This window comes from Nomia melanderi, chromosome 3 (assembly GCF_051020985.1).
Source record: "Nomia melanderi isolate GNS246 chromosome 3, iyNomMela1, whole genome shotgun sequence".
Lineage (NCBI taxonomy): Eukaryota > Metazoa > Arthropoda > Insecta > Hymenoptera > Halictidae > Nomia > Nomia melanderi.
Genome location: NC_135001.1, coordinates 21,594,987 through 21,613,226, shown reverse-complemented (window position 1 = coordinate 21,613,226; position 18,240 = coordinate 21,594,987). Strand labels below are relative to the sequence as shown.

General features: G+C 41.9%; 1 protein-coding gene across 9 annotated transcripts in view; it reads left to right on the top strand.

Annotated features, from left to right (window-relative positions):
- Window positions 1-18,240, top strand: part of CASK (peripheral plasma membrane protein CASK) — a 296,314-nt gene that overhangs the window by 76,261 nt on the left and 201,813 nt on the right. Inside the window, exon 1 of one of the 9 annotated variants that reach the window (XM_076365994.1) lies at window positions 9,277-10,729. The exons of the other annotated variants lie outside the window; for them this stretch is intronic. Within the exon in view, the coding sequence (XP_076222109.1) occupies window positions 9,827-10,729 (903 nt within the window). The 5' untranslated portion in view covers window positions 9,277-9,826. Of the gene's footprint in view, window positions 1-9,276; window positions 10,730-18,240 lie in introns of those variants that run through there. 9 annotated transcript variants of the gene reach the window in all.

The following is an 18,240-nucleotide window of genomic DNA, read 5'->3' as shown; positions in this document are numbered from 1 at the left end:
TGCTTCGTAAAATTAGCTTCCTCCTGGGGCACGCGAACCCTCCGGGATAGCTTCGGCTGCACTCGGGAGCATTAGAATGAAATTGATTTCGGAAATCGCGTTGTTTATCCGTACAATTGCATTATTCATAACGCAGAGTCCTCTGAATGAGGAAAAATCCGATGCAAATGTCTTTGTCGTCTCTGCGACTATAATATTCGAATACGCGCGATTTAATTGATATTTTCATTGCATTCATTGAGTTGTAATATTCTCGGAGATTGTTTTCTTGGAAAGCGTTCAGAGTTCGATTCATTTCTTTGGCTGGGAAATGTGGTTTGTTCGACGAAGATTCTTCGAAACATACAAAACCTTCAGCATACGAAGCTAAATTATGCATCAATTGCTTAATTAATATAAGAAGGGAATACTATGTGCTGGTCTCTTGCTGTTACAGTAATTAGATCACTTGTCCACGATTTAGTTTTCCAAATTTGAACATTTCATCTCACCGAAATGCCGACATCCGTCCGCAGAGGGTTAACACTAGTTCTCGAAGATGTAACGATAAGCTGCTTGGTGATCAATGATTCACCTATATCAGCTCAGTTTTCAGTCTCTATGGTGTGAAAACCTACTCAACACCAGAACTACCGAAGAGTCGAACTGACCTTTTGAAATTTTTCTATGGAAACTCCGACAGTGCTACTACTGAGATTTCTATTGATTTACAATTCAGTTTGCCTATTGCTGAATCAATCTCTAGTAATTTCTCAGAGAATTACCTGTTGTGTTTTTAATAATTTTTAACACTAGAACTACGTAGCAGACAAAATGACTGGTTTCGATTTTTTAGCAATTATTGATATCTTCGAAGCATTGAATATTCGAAATGATTTTGAAAATAGTTCCATTTCAGTAGTATAATGAGTGTCTGAAGAAACTGAAAATAATCTATTGTTACAATTCTTATAGGAATTGCATATCAATCGTATTAAATGCTCGGTAGTTCTAGTGTTAAATCGGGTGAATATTTATTATGTACAACTGGAAGTAAGAATGAGCTATAGGCATTTATTTCTTACATTTCAGATTAAGTAGGCAAATTAAATAGGTAATATACTATGTATTGTTTCAGTGATTTTTTGAGAAGCAAAATATTGTTTCAAATGAGGAACTTTGAGTGCTCGAATGCATATAACCTCCAGTTTATCTCATATTCCATTTATTCTAGACGAATATTTGGAATTTAATAAGAAATAATATTTCTCTCGCTATAATTTGTTGGGACATTCAGATATTAAGGAATGCCGTAAAAGAAACAAATTACTGTGCCGATGAAAGCTCACGAACGTTATGATACAATTATGTAAAATGCAGCCGGAGTATTTTCGTTTACTTTTGACGCACATTCATAAGAAAGCACATTTAACGGATATTTTCAACTGCTAGAAAACAGGAGAAGCCTCCATTACAAATTTAAATGCTGCGGAATGTGAAAACTCAGCGTCTTTATATCTAGAAATTTATTTCTTCTCGAGGGTGAAACTTTCGAGAGAGGACAGTGAATTTCCTTACTCCGAGAAATGAATTTCTTTATTGAAATAAAGGGATATACTTTAAGGAAACACTCATTAAGAGAAATAACATTATTAAAATTTATCACACGATGTCCAAGAATTTTATAATAACATAATTACTATATTCCATTATTATCAAATGAAACTAAGTTCTTCTTTCGTTTTCTTTGTTTCAGGTAAGTTAATTAAATCCCTCAACGTGGAGGTCTCGTCATTTCCTAAATGGGTAAATAAAGTTTCCTGTTTATACAATTTACGTAATCGTTTAAACGAAGCCCCTTTTCAATTGGAATCCATTGGATACAGTAAAAATTACACGGATCGTCCGACAGCGTAAGAAACCGTGTATCCGTTACTGCAAATTGATTATTTTCTATCGGCGGTTTAAACGAACGTACAGGCTTCCCCGATCGTAATCGCGATGATTCGATTAACGCATACGCTGGTCGCATTGATTTTCGGCGGAAAGATACATATGCATGCGCGATAAATCTTTTAATGCGCCTATCGCGAAAATTTCAACACCCGGATCGGCGCAAATGAGTTATCAATTTCATAGGCGAAACACGCGCCGCGATTACCCCCACTAAGTGGCTGCGAATGTTTATTCCATTCTTCACTGTTGCTGTCCGCCATTAGCATCGATTTGTATTTCTGCGCGCCCATTGATGAGCCACCCGACATGTTCCGCCGAAACGGATATTCCACTCGGTGGAAAGAGTCTGGTAGGAACCGTGTTTCTCGCCGTGAATCCATAATGAAACGCTCCGACGGGGTGGATGATTAATTAATTCCCAGCTCAATCGAGATTCACGCAATACAAAAATTCTGCAGTGTCATTTTTATTCCGAAATTAACACTGCCTACCGGCGGTTACCTAATGGCTCGCTAAGAATTAATGACTAACGGCTAAGTACTTTCCGAAAGGAGCTTTTCAGTAGCAACGATTACAATTGTAAATGACCAGTGATTTGAACTAACGAATCTTTTAGAAAGCATACAGATTAATTGAAAATACATAAGTTATTGCTATAGGAATTCGAGTGACAAATGTGATCTCTTTGCTAATCCGAAAATTAACACTAGAACTACCAGTCAAAATGACTGGTTTCGATTTGTGTTTCGTAGTTATTAATACCTTAAAAGCATTGGATATTTGAAATGATTTTGGAAATACATAGTTTCAGTACTATAATGAATGTCTAAAGAAACTGAAAATAATCTATTGTTACAATTTTTATAGACATTACGTATCAATCATATTAAATCCTCAGTAGTTCTAGTGTTAACCTAGATAATTACTTCGACACTACGGAAGCCTTGGAAAAGTTGAACAAAAAATGAAGGACAAGTGTCAGCGAGGGTAGAGTGGGAGCGCTAATTACGAAAGTATACAAAACTGAGGTTGTTCTTTGCTGCTTAGATGATCTTCGCATAATTTCATTTGTTTCCCCGGTGGTAGAGAAAGTAAGTAGCTCGGGGAGATTGCGAATTAAAAAGTTCCCCGAAAGTTTCGTGCGTGTTTGACTTTTTTATTGCGCGAGATGATGAAAATTATCTCGCCCACGGAGAAAGCTATTCAATAGTTCCGCGGCAAAAATCTCTATCCGAAAAACTTCTCGTCTTATTTGCTCCCGAAGTTAACGTTGCTTCTTGCACTTTCGTTTTTACGCCCTCCGCGAGGCCGCGCCCCGACGGGCACGTCGCGTTATTCTTTCCGAGACAATACAAATTGCCGCGCACATATCGATTCTTTCACCTCGCTCTGTTCGTTTTTTCTTTCCGCGGCGAACACTGGGACGCGAAACGCGTTTCTTAAAGCGCTACTTTCTGTCGCGATTCACCGCTCGGTACACCCAAGATGTCTATCTACAATTGTACTCTTTTAATACGGCGCATTAAGTGGGCCATTTTCCATTTTCCTATTGTTTTCGTTTACTCTGTTAACGAGCGATCGCACTCTTTAAAAGCGAGTTTCTCATGAATACGCAAGTCGCTTCCATGCTTGATGCATGTTATTAACCCTTAACACTCCAGATGGTTTTGTAGTCTACCAGCAACTGCAACTAATTTTTATAGTATTCCTAACGAAAATGAGAAACGCTATAACATTTCTTAGATCTTTTATTTTCCTTCTTAGTGAAGAATTTGGATGTGTGAGAAATCTAATACTTGTAGGGTAGATTCGTTAAGATTCATTAAAATTTTTAATATTATTCCTGGTGCAGTATCGGAGCCTGCAGAGTTCAAAGGGTTAAGAACAACTTTCTAGTTCTTACGTTTCGTTTCTAAGAGACGTCTTAAAGGTATCTCGAACTGAAAGTACTGGATTAGAAACCTGTTTTATCGACTGTTAGTACTAACACCTCCATTTTGTTTCTAACAAAAGCAACATGGAGGTACTTCGAAAATTAACGAAATGAAGGCTCGAAGAAATTAAAGAAACAATGTTGTGATAATATTATATTTATCTAAACAGGACATTCCTAATTATTTATAGCTGCATAGCGAATTTTGATGAATTGGTTTATAATCGGGGTTGCATAGAAACTCATCGATTTTGTCATGTTTCCATTATCAGGATATTAATGTGAATTCCATCTTCAGTTTCTATCAAATTGTTTATTTTATTCGGTTTGCGTAGCTGAAAGTCACGGTACGATAAATTACTCGGTGTCTTGTTAATGTTGTATAACGAAGGTCACCTCTGTTCCGTCGAGCGGTGAACTATTTACGAGTAAATGGTAGCCGTAGTGTATATCTTTCATTATCATTCCTCTTTGGGTAATCTCAAGTTTGCGGGATCGATGGCAGCCGGAGTCGTTAATCTTCAGTAGCGTAACCGCGATTCCCTCCCTCAGCTTGCATGGAACCGCATTTTCCGTATGTGAGCGGTCCCTCTTTTCTCCCACGTCTCCAGGCGAATAGCTTCCTCTGCTAACCGCCATTGACACCGACCCTTGTAAATTTATTCGTTGCCGCGGGTAACGTTTCCCATTCTGGCAGTTCGCATCACGGTATCCGTTTATACCGGGAGCTAATGCGTTCCTTGGTTCTCGATAACAGATACAATTCTTCCTTTCCTTCACCCTTTGCACTCGAGAATATTTTTCTCGACAAATATTCGTTATTTTCTGATAAAATATCAATCATATGTTTCACAACTAACATAAAGAAATACCTTGTATAAATTAAGTGATAGAACTAGTTTATTTCGATGTTCCATGTATCGATACATTATATAAAATTTGATACTGAATTCTAAATATTCATTATTTTCTGATAAAATATCAATGATACGTTTTACAACTAACATAAACAAACACCTTGTATAAATTAAGTGACAGAACTACTTTATTTCGATGTTCCATGCGTCGATACATTATAGAAAATTTGACAGTGAATTCTAAATTTGATCATTTTGTTGGGTCAAATCAAATGGCGATTGAAAGGCGCCGCTCGAGTGCAAAGGGTTAATATTTTTTCAGCCAGATATAGAATGGGCGAACTAAAATAATCATTTTCGATGGATTGAAGCTATTTCATTATTCGCAGTGATCGATCTTTATGAAGAAAATCTCATTCGTTACAGCATCAATAGAAGTGTGCGTACTCAGTGGTTTAATACGAAAACTAAAGATCGCAGGAAATTAGAAGAAAAGAATTGATCGAGATTTTCTGCAAGTCTCATAAATACTCTGAATATTTCGCCTGTAGCAGATGTGATATAATTAAGTTGGCTACAGAGGAATGCAATTAAGGTTAAAACTGTTAAAGGTGGTCGGAATGATATTTATTACGCAGGAAGTATGAATATTAACGTGGCTTATAACGGAGGATCGAGATTACACGCGATAATTAAAAAACATTAATGTCTGACGTTTACGAACTTTTCTGATCATTGAACTCGAAGTTCCGCTCCCTTTACTGTGACGTGACCTTTCCTCGCGAGATGTACCATCCACGCGTGAGCGATGAAGGAGAGAGGTAGGGGTTAAATTTGCGTTAGGTTATTCTCTTATAACCTTAGCGACGGTGAAAGTGTTTACAGAAGGCGTCATAAATAGTTGATCCTTAGGAAACTCGTGTGCGGGGTTAGAATATTGCCATTAATGAAGACACCAGCGACTGCTCACAAAGGCGCTCTTGAACGTTGCAAGCTACCCAGAATGCAAATAATCGATCTTCGAGGGAAACACGAGCACGTTAAATTCATTCGTTCTTCGACGCTCTTAACCCCTCGCCGTGCAATGACGAGTGAGACTCGCGATGAAGATTTCTAAACCAATTTAACAATCAATGTTGTTCATTACCCACGGATCAAAAGAAACTATTTTGCTATTATCAACTTATTATCTACAAACGAAATTTCCACTTCAAGCAGAAAATGTCGCTGCATTTCTTCCAAATAGACAGCAAAATGTTACACTAGCTCAGTAGCGGAATATTACGCCAAGGGGTTAAAGTCTCGTCACAATCGAATCCATTGTATTTTCGATTCTTTCTGCAGTCAAATTCCATAAAGTTGGTACGACAGGAACGAATCGAGAAAAAACACAAATTTAGAAAGCATCTTGTAATTCGTTCGCTTCCTTTGCGAATGAAAACGGAATGGAACCAAGATACGCCGATTGCTAATGCGAGATGACAATTCACTGTTTTGAAAGAAAATCCTTTCTCCATACTACGCGCGAATGGGTCTGCAGCGATTCGATATCGCGACAGCGAAAGATGGCCGCGAGAAGAGGCGCGGGAGATCGTATTTCCGGCTAACAAAATTCAACATCATCCTTTTCTTTGCCGTCGTGTCTGTAGCGTTCACGTTGAGTGACGCATGCTGCATAATTCAACGGCAGGGTTATAATGAATGAATTACCCCTACCGGCCTCGCTTGACTGCAGTTTCCATATTGAGCCACGTAGCACGCGCGCACGCTGTTGTACTCTCGCGCCTGTGTGTCGCGAAAAATCGAGCGATTCAATTATAAAACCGACCGCGCGATCAACGATATTTATAGGCCGAGTGCTCGTAAATCTCGATTATCCCGACACCTTGAAATTGGAGATTCCGATTCGATCGGTAATTTTTTCAGGCGTTGCACCTGCCTCGAATGATCATTCCGCGGTGCTCCCTTTTAGACGGATAAACACCTGTACCGTAACTTACGTAAATTCCGCCGTTCTTTATCGAGCGGCCTGCCGATAGAGGTGAAAAACGTTGATAGATCGACGGTCCGGGGCAACAAGTGTTGAGAAATCTCACCGTGCGAGGGATACGCGAGCCGAGGAACCGGATACGCGGAAAGGTATGTGAAGACGTCCCGGCTGAAAAAGACGGAGTGGTCGGAGCTTACACTGCGCGTGGGAATAAGATTATCTTTGCGCATAGTCCGCCGAAGCCCCTATGATTTATGGCATTTGTTTGAGAGAGCTTCCCGTGAATTGGGAAAAATATATCGTACGCCCGGCGAACTCCATTTTGCTATTGTGCAACGATATCTCATTCGAACGGGCAAGGCCAGTTGCTTAAAGGGCTTCCCAACGTTGAGATTGTTTCGAAATTTCGAGTTTTCCCCTTGCGCAGTGTCTCAGAACTGATATCTTAGGGGGATTTGTGCGAATTTGAAAAATCGGTGGTCTCGAGAAGTGTAAAATTTGCACGCTGCGGTAATTTAACCCTCTGTAGGCTCATGTAACTTTAAAGTTACATATCAGTATATTGGCATCTTGTTGATTTTTGCATTTTGCACTCGAAGTGTTGAATAAAATTAAATAATCACTTAAACTTTTATACGCTTAGGCATGAAAGTTTAACGTCACCGTAATTTGAAAGTTACGAAATATATTCGTTCGATGAAATTATTGAAACTATTGAATACATTGTTAATTCGTATTCATATGTGGATATCTATTAATTTTGTACTGCACAGATTTTGTTATGATAATGAACAAAAATTCGGCCCATAAAGGGTTAAGATAGGAACATGAATTTAAGAAATCTTTTTATAAAAGTAGAGTTTAATTTAACGATCTTTGAAAGAGATGGTAGAGACAGGTGTTTCGGATATAACACGGAGAGAACTGAACAACTTAGTTTCAGTAAATCTGCATTTCACTCTGATTTTCCGTGTACGTAACAATTTTATTCGTACATTCCCACGTAATGGTATGAAAATGAAAATAACGGAATCTAGTAACTAATGATCGCATTAAAATATATAAAAATCAGCTAAGCGTATCTAAAAGCTTCCACAACAAGGAAACTCATAAGAATTTAAATAAGAAACTTCCTTTTCCAAGTCTGCGCTTATTCGAATCCCGGAGATCCACCCGATTCATCGAATTTGAAAAGAAACGCTCGGACGGAATCGTCTTGCGGACCACAGCGATCAAAGGAGTCCTAAAACAATATCTGTTCTTTCCGTACAATGGTGGCAACCGCGATACGATATCGTCGACAATGGGAACAATACTTCGCAGCTTGTCTCGAGTCATCGTATTCAATTAGTCTCGTTCCATTCCCGCGGCAGCGCGGTTAACGCGAATTTCGATCGAACGCGACACGCGTTGCATTGTACGATTGGACGGGTCGCGGGAAATTAGGGTACCGTCGCAGTTCACGAGCGACGGGAGCGAAGCCGCGATCGCGATCGCAAGACGTCGCGGCCTATTTGTCCGCTATCTGCTCGAAAGAAACAATGGCCCGCCATTTCGACTGGGTGTAATCGGATTCGCGCACTTCGAGGAGAATAATCGGCCGGTTGGCACACGGCTGGTCGGTTATCAGATCAATTCCCGATGTATCTGGAAATCGGGGTTACCGTGTGCAATGATGACGCAGCACCGCGGGAGCCACCTACCGCGTGGGAACAATCGATCGCGTGTTTTTCATTCGCGCGGTTTTAATGCGCGCCACACGCACCGCCGTTCTATTTCCGACCGCTCGTGCCCGGCGCCTCGTCATTCTCGAGCGGATACGGTGTCCGCAAACATTCGACGGGCGAAAGGAAAGCTAAAAGGGGGAAGAAAGTCGATGGAAGAAACGGCGGAGACATTAACGTCGCGATCGAGCCGGCCGCGATCGTTCCTTCCGTTCCCCTGTCGGGTCGCGTCGACTTAATGCATCCCGATAGGATTACCGAGTCCGGTATCGGGATCATTCCCGACTAATCCCTGGAGAAATAGAAACACCGTTCACCGTCGGTGCCGACAACGCGACGCTGCACAAAAGGGCGAGCGGACGCGGCCCGACGGAGGCGAGCAGGAATTAAATAGGGAAAGAAGCGACGAAGAAGCGTATCTCCGCCGATGAGGTCGGAGATTGTTCGCGGTGCAGGAGGAAGGAAAAGGACGAGGACGAGGGGAAGAGACCCGGTCGGGTAGACCGACGATGTACGCGCGGGGCGAGCGGAGCGGCAGAGGGACGGAGGAGTAGGTTGGCTGGCAGAAGGACGAAGGGGAACGTTACTGGATACGGCGGGCGAACATTGCGGTCCAGAGGGATGAAGAAGGACAGAGGGCGAGAGAGAGGGAGATACAGTGTGGTAGCGAGAAAGGGAAAGGGGGATGGAAAGAGAGGCGGCGGAAGGGAGAAAGGTTTACCAGGTGGCGAGGGGTAGCGACGCTGCCGTAAGAGAGGACAGACGCGGCGCCGGAGTTTACGGGTGGTGGAGGGGACGGATAGTTAGGCGGTGGGTGGATAGTCGGGGGTAGTGGGTCGGATGGTTGGTTTGCGTGGAGGAACTGCGCGGCAGTCGAGGCCGCGAGGCTCAGTGCTGGGGAGCGCAGCATCGCGATGTGTCAGCTTCTCAGTGCTGTCCCGCACGCTTACGGCTTCTTTCCTCGTTCGAACTTTTCCTTTCTCCGCGCGATCCTCGAGTGACAGGACGCGCCAGCACGCTCGCTTCCGTTTCCGTTCCCTCGCCGCCGTTCGCGCTTCGCCCCCGACTCGCCTCGCCTTCCGTCTGCCTCCCCGTCGCGCGCGTCCCGTCGTTCAGTTCGTTCACGCAGTCCGCGGTGTCCGGTTCCCCGGTTCCGGTTCGAGTAAACTCGCGTGTGTCCGCGATTCGGTAACGGCGCCGGCCGCGAGTGTGTTAACAGTGCGCGCGATCGTCCACGGTAGCGTCCGATCGAGAGGACCTCCGCCGCCGTCTGCCATGAACGCGCGGACAACGGCGGCGAACGGCAGCGGGGCCATGTGGCAGCTGGAATTGTAACCGGGGGACGCAGAGGAGCAGAGCGGCGGAGGTGTTCCGCGTCTCCTACGCGATGGAGATGGACCCGTACGCGGTTGGTTGGCCGGCCCAAGGTCATGGTGTCGCCGCCGGTGGGAACGCCGCCGGCGGCGGAGTCGGCGGCGGCGGCAGCGGCACCGGGGGCGACGGCGGTGCGAACACTATACCGCGATGCTGGAGCAGAGCGTGCCGATCGACCGAGCCGTCGCCGATGCGGCCGATCGAGCACAGCATGCGCTCGACCGAGGCGATGCGCTCGATGGAGTCGATGAGATCGATGGACTCCGTGATCAGGCAGCCGTCCGCCGATCCTATGCGGGCCTCCGTCGACCATCACCAGTCCAGCAGGTCGCTGGAGGCCATGGGGAGGCCGCTGCAGGAGCAGATACGCACCGAGCAGCCCAGGTCCGCGGTCGACCACCCGACGTCCTCCGCGATGCCATCCGCGACGATGAGGACCGACATCGAGCACCACCACGCCATGCGCGCCATAGAGCACCCGTGCCGGCTGAAGGATCACGCGAGCTACATGCACGACCATCACTTCGGCCGCATGCACGACCACGGCTGCCGATCCGTCGAGCATGTGTCCCGCATGCTCGAGCACCGGCTCCACGAGCAACAGCACCCGGGCAGGCCGATCGAGCAGCCGACCTGCCGGTCCATGGAGCAAACACCGTGCCGCTCCATGGAACAGACCGCCTGCCGGCCGATCGAACACCCGCCGATGCGCCCGCCGCCCATCAACTACACTTGCCGACCCCTCGATCACGCTCCCGGAAGACCCATGCCGATGGATTGCGTCGTCTACGGGCCCCATTCCCACCCGCCGCCAAGGTTACCCACCGAGAGCCCGTTCCGCGTCAATTGCCCCGTGCACAGCCCCTTCCGGTACAGATTCCCTAACGGCGCTGGCACAGATTACCACTCGCATCAGGTAAGACATGGGGTTCCTCGCGCGATGTTTCACGGAAGCTGGAATGTGAATGCGTTTGCGAACGTTGGACGGAAACGCCGATTGAAACGCGTATTGGATTTTGTAAACGTTGCTCGGTTAATTTTTTGAACTCGGGCTTCAATATTGCACCAGTTGTAATATTGAATATTTTAATGAATTTTGAAGGAACTACCCTAAAATTATTCGATTCTCATACCCTATTTTTGTATTGACCTTGCGCTGGAAATGAATTCAGAGATTTGCCAATGTCTCGATGAATTTTGTTTTTACCTGTTTTACGCTATGCACACCAATTTCGTTTGTTAATCATTCTGTATAGAGTGATACATTTCGAAACAATCTAATAGATGTAATGCAACGAGATTGTCAATGCGTGGAAGACATAATTGGGAATTTTGCAACAGAAACGTCTCGTGCATACCACGTCTTTCCAGCGCAAGTTAATTTGGATTAATTTCACAAATTATTATAAATGAAAGAGGTAAAAAAGAAACATTTGGAAATTTAAGAATAATTTATGCAATATTAGGTATTGGATTTTTAAAGGACAATAAAAGATCGAAGAAATGTTATAGGATTTCTCATTTTCGCTGGGAATACTATAAAAATTAGTTGCGGTTGCTGATAGATTACAAAACAACCTGGAGCGCTAATAATGTTACGTTGATTATCATTGATGCAATTGCACGAATATGTTCTCATCGTTTATTCTTGAACCTAGCACCAGAAAACTAAATATATCCAAATGCTTTGGAGGAGAATTGTAAGATTTCATTTTTTAAATATTTCGGAAAAGGTATTTACGAGGTGTTCCTTTGAGATGAGCTTTCTATGGTTTTATTCGCGTCACGAGAAAAATGATTGTTCGCATTGGGGGCCATTGTTTAATGAAGTTTCGAGGAGGAAGATTTTTTCGTCATGGTCGGAACTGTAAAAATACCACTGTACTCGCGACCCCTTTGCCTCGTCTGTTTGCTCGATGTTTATTAATGTTTTTTGTTTCGCGATTCGTTTGCATAAAATGAACGCGCGAGTGCGTGAAATGTGGGTTATTGCTGATTTGATTTCTCGACACGTTGTATATGTTTTAACACATGTTTTTCGGTAATGCCACTGAACCGAGAAACAATTGTAAACGTTGGTTTTACGATACGAATGAAAAACGCATATTTAAATGAATGTTCCCTTTTTTTGGAGATAAATACGTAATTGAGTTTGACAGTATAAATCATTCCGAATGAACTATTGTACCTTGGTTTTTGTTCACTCGATTGGTTGATTTTGGATTTTAACGCTTAGAAATTGTTGCGAATTGTTCTGGGAAGTAGAGCTTTCTCTTTAAGAGGCACATTGTTACTCGTCAGTTTATTATTCTCTTACTACATTATGTTTAATTAGACTACATTTTCAATTCTTTTTGTACCGTAATAGCTTTATATAAAATACGCTTTCTAGCTGCGTTGGTTGCAATATTCTGAAGCACTCCAACAAAAAGCTTGAACTTGACCAAATTTATCTCACCATGTTTCGTAATTCATCATAATCCAAATAAACATGAAATTTATTTGCGTTAATCGTATTAATAATTCAGCGTTATTCGACTTCTGTCAATTCTGAAAATTGAAGCGACAACGTTAAAGGAAAAATTTCAAACTTCATAAGGAAAAGTCCAGTTACTTTTCTTATAAATGGAAAGCAGAGATTCGGATTAAAAATTAGGTTCACCGACAAAAAAGTAGAATCTTATTATAAAGCCTCATGCAAAATTCGAAGTCAATTAGTCGAACATAGCCCAAGTTTTTACGCTCACCGTAAAGAGAAAAGTACTCTCATCGTAAACGCGTTTAATGTTTCGACTGAGCCAACAAGTTGTGTGGATCCTTTCGTTCGAAAGCTCGTAACTCCTTTAATTCTCCGAATGTCTATAATATTATTTATAAAGATATTATTTACGAGATTTCATGCGCGATGAATCAAGAATTTACCGTCATGGAAGATTGACATGTTTCATTGGAAATTCACATTTGTTCATCGAAGAATTGTGTATTTAATAATAATTCACATTCGACATAACTGTTTGCGATCGTACGTCAACATTGAATTTTAACACGTTAAACGCCACGAAAATCTTAAGCGTTTTCCCATAGAGTTTGTCTTTTGTAGCAAGGAAAAGTAGGAAAAATTATGAATTGTTTGCCATTGCAACGTTTGCGTTACACTATTATCAACTTAGTTGCCTTAAACATTTTTATTTCACATCGGCTGTCTTGTGTGTTACGATTGTTTTTTAGTCATTCAGCGTCAGTCACCAGTGACTGACATGGCGCTTAACGTGTTAATGATTCAAACATTCCCAAGTCATGTAACTTTAACGTCACGTATCATTATATTGGCATCTTGTTGATTTATTTCATTTCGCACTCGAAGCGACGAATAAAATTAAATAATCAGTTAACTTCAACTTTCATACGCTCAGGCATGAAAGTTTAACGTCATTGTAACTTGAAAGTTACGAAATATACTCGTTCGATGGAATTATTGAAACTATTGAATACATTGTTAATTCGTATTCATATGTGGATATCTATTAATTTTGTACTGCATAGATTTTGTTATAATGAACGAAAATTCGGCCCATAGAGGGTTCAATTAATCCTCCAACTGCAGACGTTTCCGACGTATTTGTGAACAATGGTGTCGTTGATAATCGTTACTAATCGATTTCGTGTTGATCTTGTCAAGTCTGATAGAATCAATCGAGAAGAGAGGCGAAACTTAAATAGGTGAGAAGTTAGTCGCAATCTTTCGAAATCTGGGTCAAAATAGAACCGAGCATTTGAGGGTTAAGTAACCTGCATGCGAGTTCCAGATCAGAAACCGAGGAACACTTTAACCTGTTAACTGTGACGAGTATACACGTCATCGTGAAGCTCGACACGATACTAACTCTTTCAGTGAATTCTTTATTTTTTCACGTAAACATGTAATTCTTCTTTGTCTCGCTTTGATCTTTCATTAACACGTCGAACGCCGCACGATTTCATAGAGCAAAATACATAAAGTGGGAAAAATACAATATTAAATTATTCGATTGAATTGCATTATTATCGCACATTCATCTAGCTAAACATCGAATTAGGTAGCATTATTTATAATATAGAAACATTTCTAAATAATCGTCGTTTAATCGACTGATTTACAGTAATTCCATTTGATTGGGGGTGGCCCCCATGGCATACAACGCGTTAACCCTTTGCGAACGAATGTCAACGCTTCGCCGAGATCAATTTTCATCATTCAGTTCGAATACTGAGTTGCGAAGGAATGATTTAGTAACTCAAATAGCAAGGGATCAGTGCGTAGTTTTCTTTTTTTCTATTATTTAAGCATTATGTAATTTGGCCGAATCTGCTGAAGGTTTCGTGTCCTCTGAAGAATCTTCGTCCGCAAAGGGTTGAAATATACTCTACATTCGTCCTTCGACGAGTACACGCTCCATTTTATTTTATTGCGCGCAGAACGAGAGGTTTTCCCAATTAAATTCCACAGTTAACTGTTTAAACCGCAAAGGGTTAAGAATTGCTCGATACTGTTAATGATCTCTGGTTCAGGAAATCAGACGATCCTGTTTCCCTTGTGCCGGGGCTGAACCGTCCGCAGGGATCGAGTTGCTGTAACACGTAACGGTTACGTAAGGAGAGAATGCAGTGTGTCCTAAATAAGAAATGGGAATAGGAAGTTCCGCGCGTCACACTTTGCGGGCTGATCTTGTTTCGCGGATAGTTTTCTCTCGTCGGGAATAAACGTAACCACGACGAATTAGTTTCGGTGAGAGCGGCGTGTCGCGTCGCCGTAATTAGCACAACATCCCGCATTTTGCATGTTCACAATATTTCTCTGGTATATGAACAAATTGTTTTGCAGTCTATATTATTGTACGCTCACTATATTGATATTCCTATCAAACGTGTGTATTTTAACCCTTTGCGAATTAGAGGTCTGAGAAATATTATAACATTGTTAATTTTCAATAGGACTACTATCAAAATTGGTAGGAGTTGCTGACATGACAAAACTATTGTTAATCCTCAGAACTATTACTGTTTTCTCAGTTCGTCTTGGTCAACTTTGACTTTATTTCTTTGGTTTTCATATATTATACAATTACCTCAACCTTGAAAAGTGTTAAATTTACCTTTAAATAAACTAACTAAACGGTTTTCGCTTTGATATCAGAAATACTAACATTATTAACTCTTTGCAGACGGACGTCGGCATTTCGATAAGAAATATTCATATTTGGAAGACTAACTCGCGAACAAATGATTTAATTAGTCGAATAGCAATAGATCAGACCGCAGTTTTCTTTTCTTCTATTAATCAAGCAATTAATATATAACTTAGCTTTATATGTCGAAGGCTTCCCATGTTTCGACGAATTTTCCTTCGCAAAGAGTTAATATTGCTGAAGAGTATTAAATACGTTTTTATGCATTGTTTCAATCGAACTATTTCAAATAAGAGTTAGGGAAAATAGTGTTGCGAGATCACCTAGTGCAAACAGTGAAATTCACTCGGTATAACCGTGTAATTTAATTTCATTTCGACGTTGCTCTCGCCGACGTCGTACGCACAGCGGAAAATTAAATGACCAGTGGTCTTAGTGTTAAACCGTGCCCGGAAGGTATCGTGATATTGGAGCTCATTAAAATTTTACGCATACTTCGCAAGATCAGTTGAAGCAGCCAGCGCGGTTGACGCGCGAGCTGGATTCCGTGGCTTCATTATTTTTGAAACGGGCCGAATGGAATTCTCCGCGATCCGTCATTAATTTTGGGGCATCCGGAGATCGGTTTTCCGCGTCGCTCCCCCGCGAAACTTATTCCATTATTTATCCCTGTCGGCGATCGGGAATTATCCGCGAAGTCGGCGGCGCCGTCGCGGAAAAATTTATCGAAAATCGAGCGGATCCGCCGAGGGATTAGTCGACGGCAGAGAAATTTTCTGATTCGCGGGAATATTAATTCGCGAGTTAATTGAAAATTATCACGTGGTATTTAGAATTCTCATTCTCCTTCAACTCGAGGAGTTTTTTGCTAATTATTTCTTGTACCGAATAGAGATATATAGAGAATTGAAAGTGCACCGTTAAAGCATTCGGAAATTATTAATAATAAGAGTGTTTGATAACCTTGTATTTACTTTCGTGCAATTTTCCCTTTACGAAGTGTTTACTCTTGCGTCCACCTTTTTTTATACAAGTGGTATTAGGAAATCAGTAAACAAGAATCTGGGTACAAATTTATTAAGCAAATTTAACTTATGAAACTTCTTCTGAGAAGTATTGAATTTTCTAATTAGTTTTACGTTGCTTCCACATTATCTCGTTATTTTGCTTTTGCAATGATACTTTATTATGCGCTAATCTAATAGTTGCTGATGCACGCACGGGTTAATACTTTTGAATTAATATTCCATGTATTGAAATCAATCTGGAACTGCAACCATGTTAATTTGTATCATTAGTTTACATATACATGTAACTTCTATAATGCTCGGATTTAATAAATATCGAATAATCAATTAATATTACCATATTGTTCTGTAATATTAGTTACTATTATTCACTATATCATAATAATTCCACATCATAATCAATTTCTACACTTCAAACTAGCCGTTTTACGTTACGATAGCAAAATGAAACGATAAGTCGGTTAACTCTTTGCGTTAACTCGAAGTAGAACGGACAGTTTCGTTGCATTTCTTCCAAATTGTCGATAGTAAAATGGTACGTAAGCTTAGTGGCGAAAGTAAATAGTACGCCGAGGGGTTAAGTAGCAAATAAATGATTCAACTCAAACAGTAAGAAACCAGTACATAATTTCCTTATTCTATATTATTCAGGCATTCGATGTGTGATTTGTTGGAATCTACAAAAAGTTTCGTATACTCTAGAGAATCTTCGTCCGCAAAGGGTTAACCCTTTGCACTCGAAAGGCGACTCTCAGGCGCGAGACGATTCGATACAGTAAATTTCTAAATTTTTATAATTAGATTAGATTATTGTTAAGAATACATACAATTAAGCAATAACCCCCACCGTCCATTTGCATTTCTATAGTCAAGGAACACTTAGTTTTTACAACGATAGAGAAAAAGGCCCGGACACATTAAATAAAACCCTAACCATTCGACACACCATAAAAAACAAATTAAGACATTTTCAATACACAAAGGACGACTTAGCTTCCCGACACCCTAACGGTACTCCTCACTCCTGACGATACCTGACTCGACCTGTCCGACTTACCCCACAAGGCGTGACCACAAGACAGCAGATTCAACCCCCAACTTCATTGGACGAAAATATTTCCCACTCTCAACACGCGCATGAAACAGTACACACCATCTCCACAATTAGTATAAGACTCGCTCGATTGTACAAATTAGAGTTCATCAAGCCAGCGATATCACAGTATCATCATAGTATTAGGACAAGTGTTATCAACAAGAAAATAAAGGGACAGTCCGATAAATCAAGCCGAGCCTTGTCAATTATTTAAAACTCGGTACGCCAGTGTAACCAAGTTACAAAAAATATCTGGTCTCGCAAAGCAAATAGATAAAATAAACACCTTTGGTCCATTGACCTACATTACACATTAACAAGAATCGTGTGCGTTCGGTCTTAACGCGCGCGCGGCTTGTATTACCCCCGTGTAATTAGTCGCCACCGTGGTGCGTTGTCGTTTCCTTTGACGCGCTCTTAAATAAGATTATCCAAGCGGCTGCAGCGATCGCGTCTAAAGGATGCGCTTGTTACGTGACCGTGAGAGGGCCACACAGGGGGATCAATTCATGATTATGGATTTTGGCCCGTGTCCTGCGCTAAATTAGAAACGTACACCCTCCAGTCTACCGGGTATCCGCGCAGTCGCCGCTCGCCGTTTCTCCCATGAATCACGCACACGCGGAACAAATAAGAAACGACGCCGCTGTTCTTGTTTTCGCATCGAACGTAACAACCACACTGCGGATTCCGATGCGTCTATGGGAAATTCGCAAGCTCGGTTCACGGAACGCGCGCAGAATGCAAGAAATACGCGAACCGTAGCGATAGGTAAGAACGCTCCGCAAACAGAATTTTCGTAATTTTATTTTTCATAATTGCATTCTTAGGAGCCTGAACTGTCATAAAGATCCTCGGACGAGCGGTAGCTGTCCAACTCGAGCGAAACGCGTTCGAATCTCTTTCGGATCACGCGAGAGCGTGCCAGTTACGATAAGCTGAACTATGTATGACACGACGACCTTCGGCGGAAGAAGTAGGTCGGACGTTCCGTACGAAAATGTTTCGAATTTCGAGAACATTCGAACGAAGATAATACGGAGCTCAGAATTGAACGTTAACGTCGACTCTCCGCACCGCGAAACCCGCGGACGGAAAAAGTCCGGAATACAGGTACACAGATTGAAGTATTTTTAGC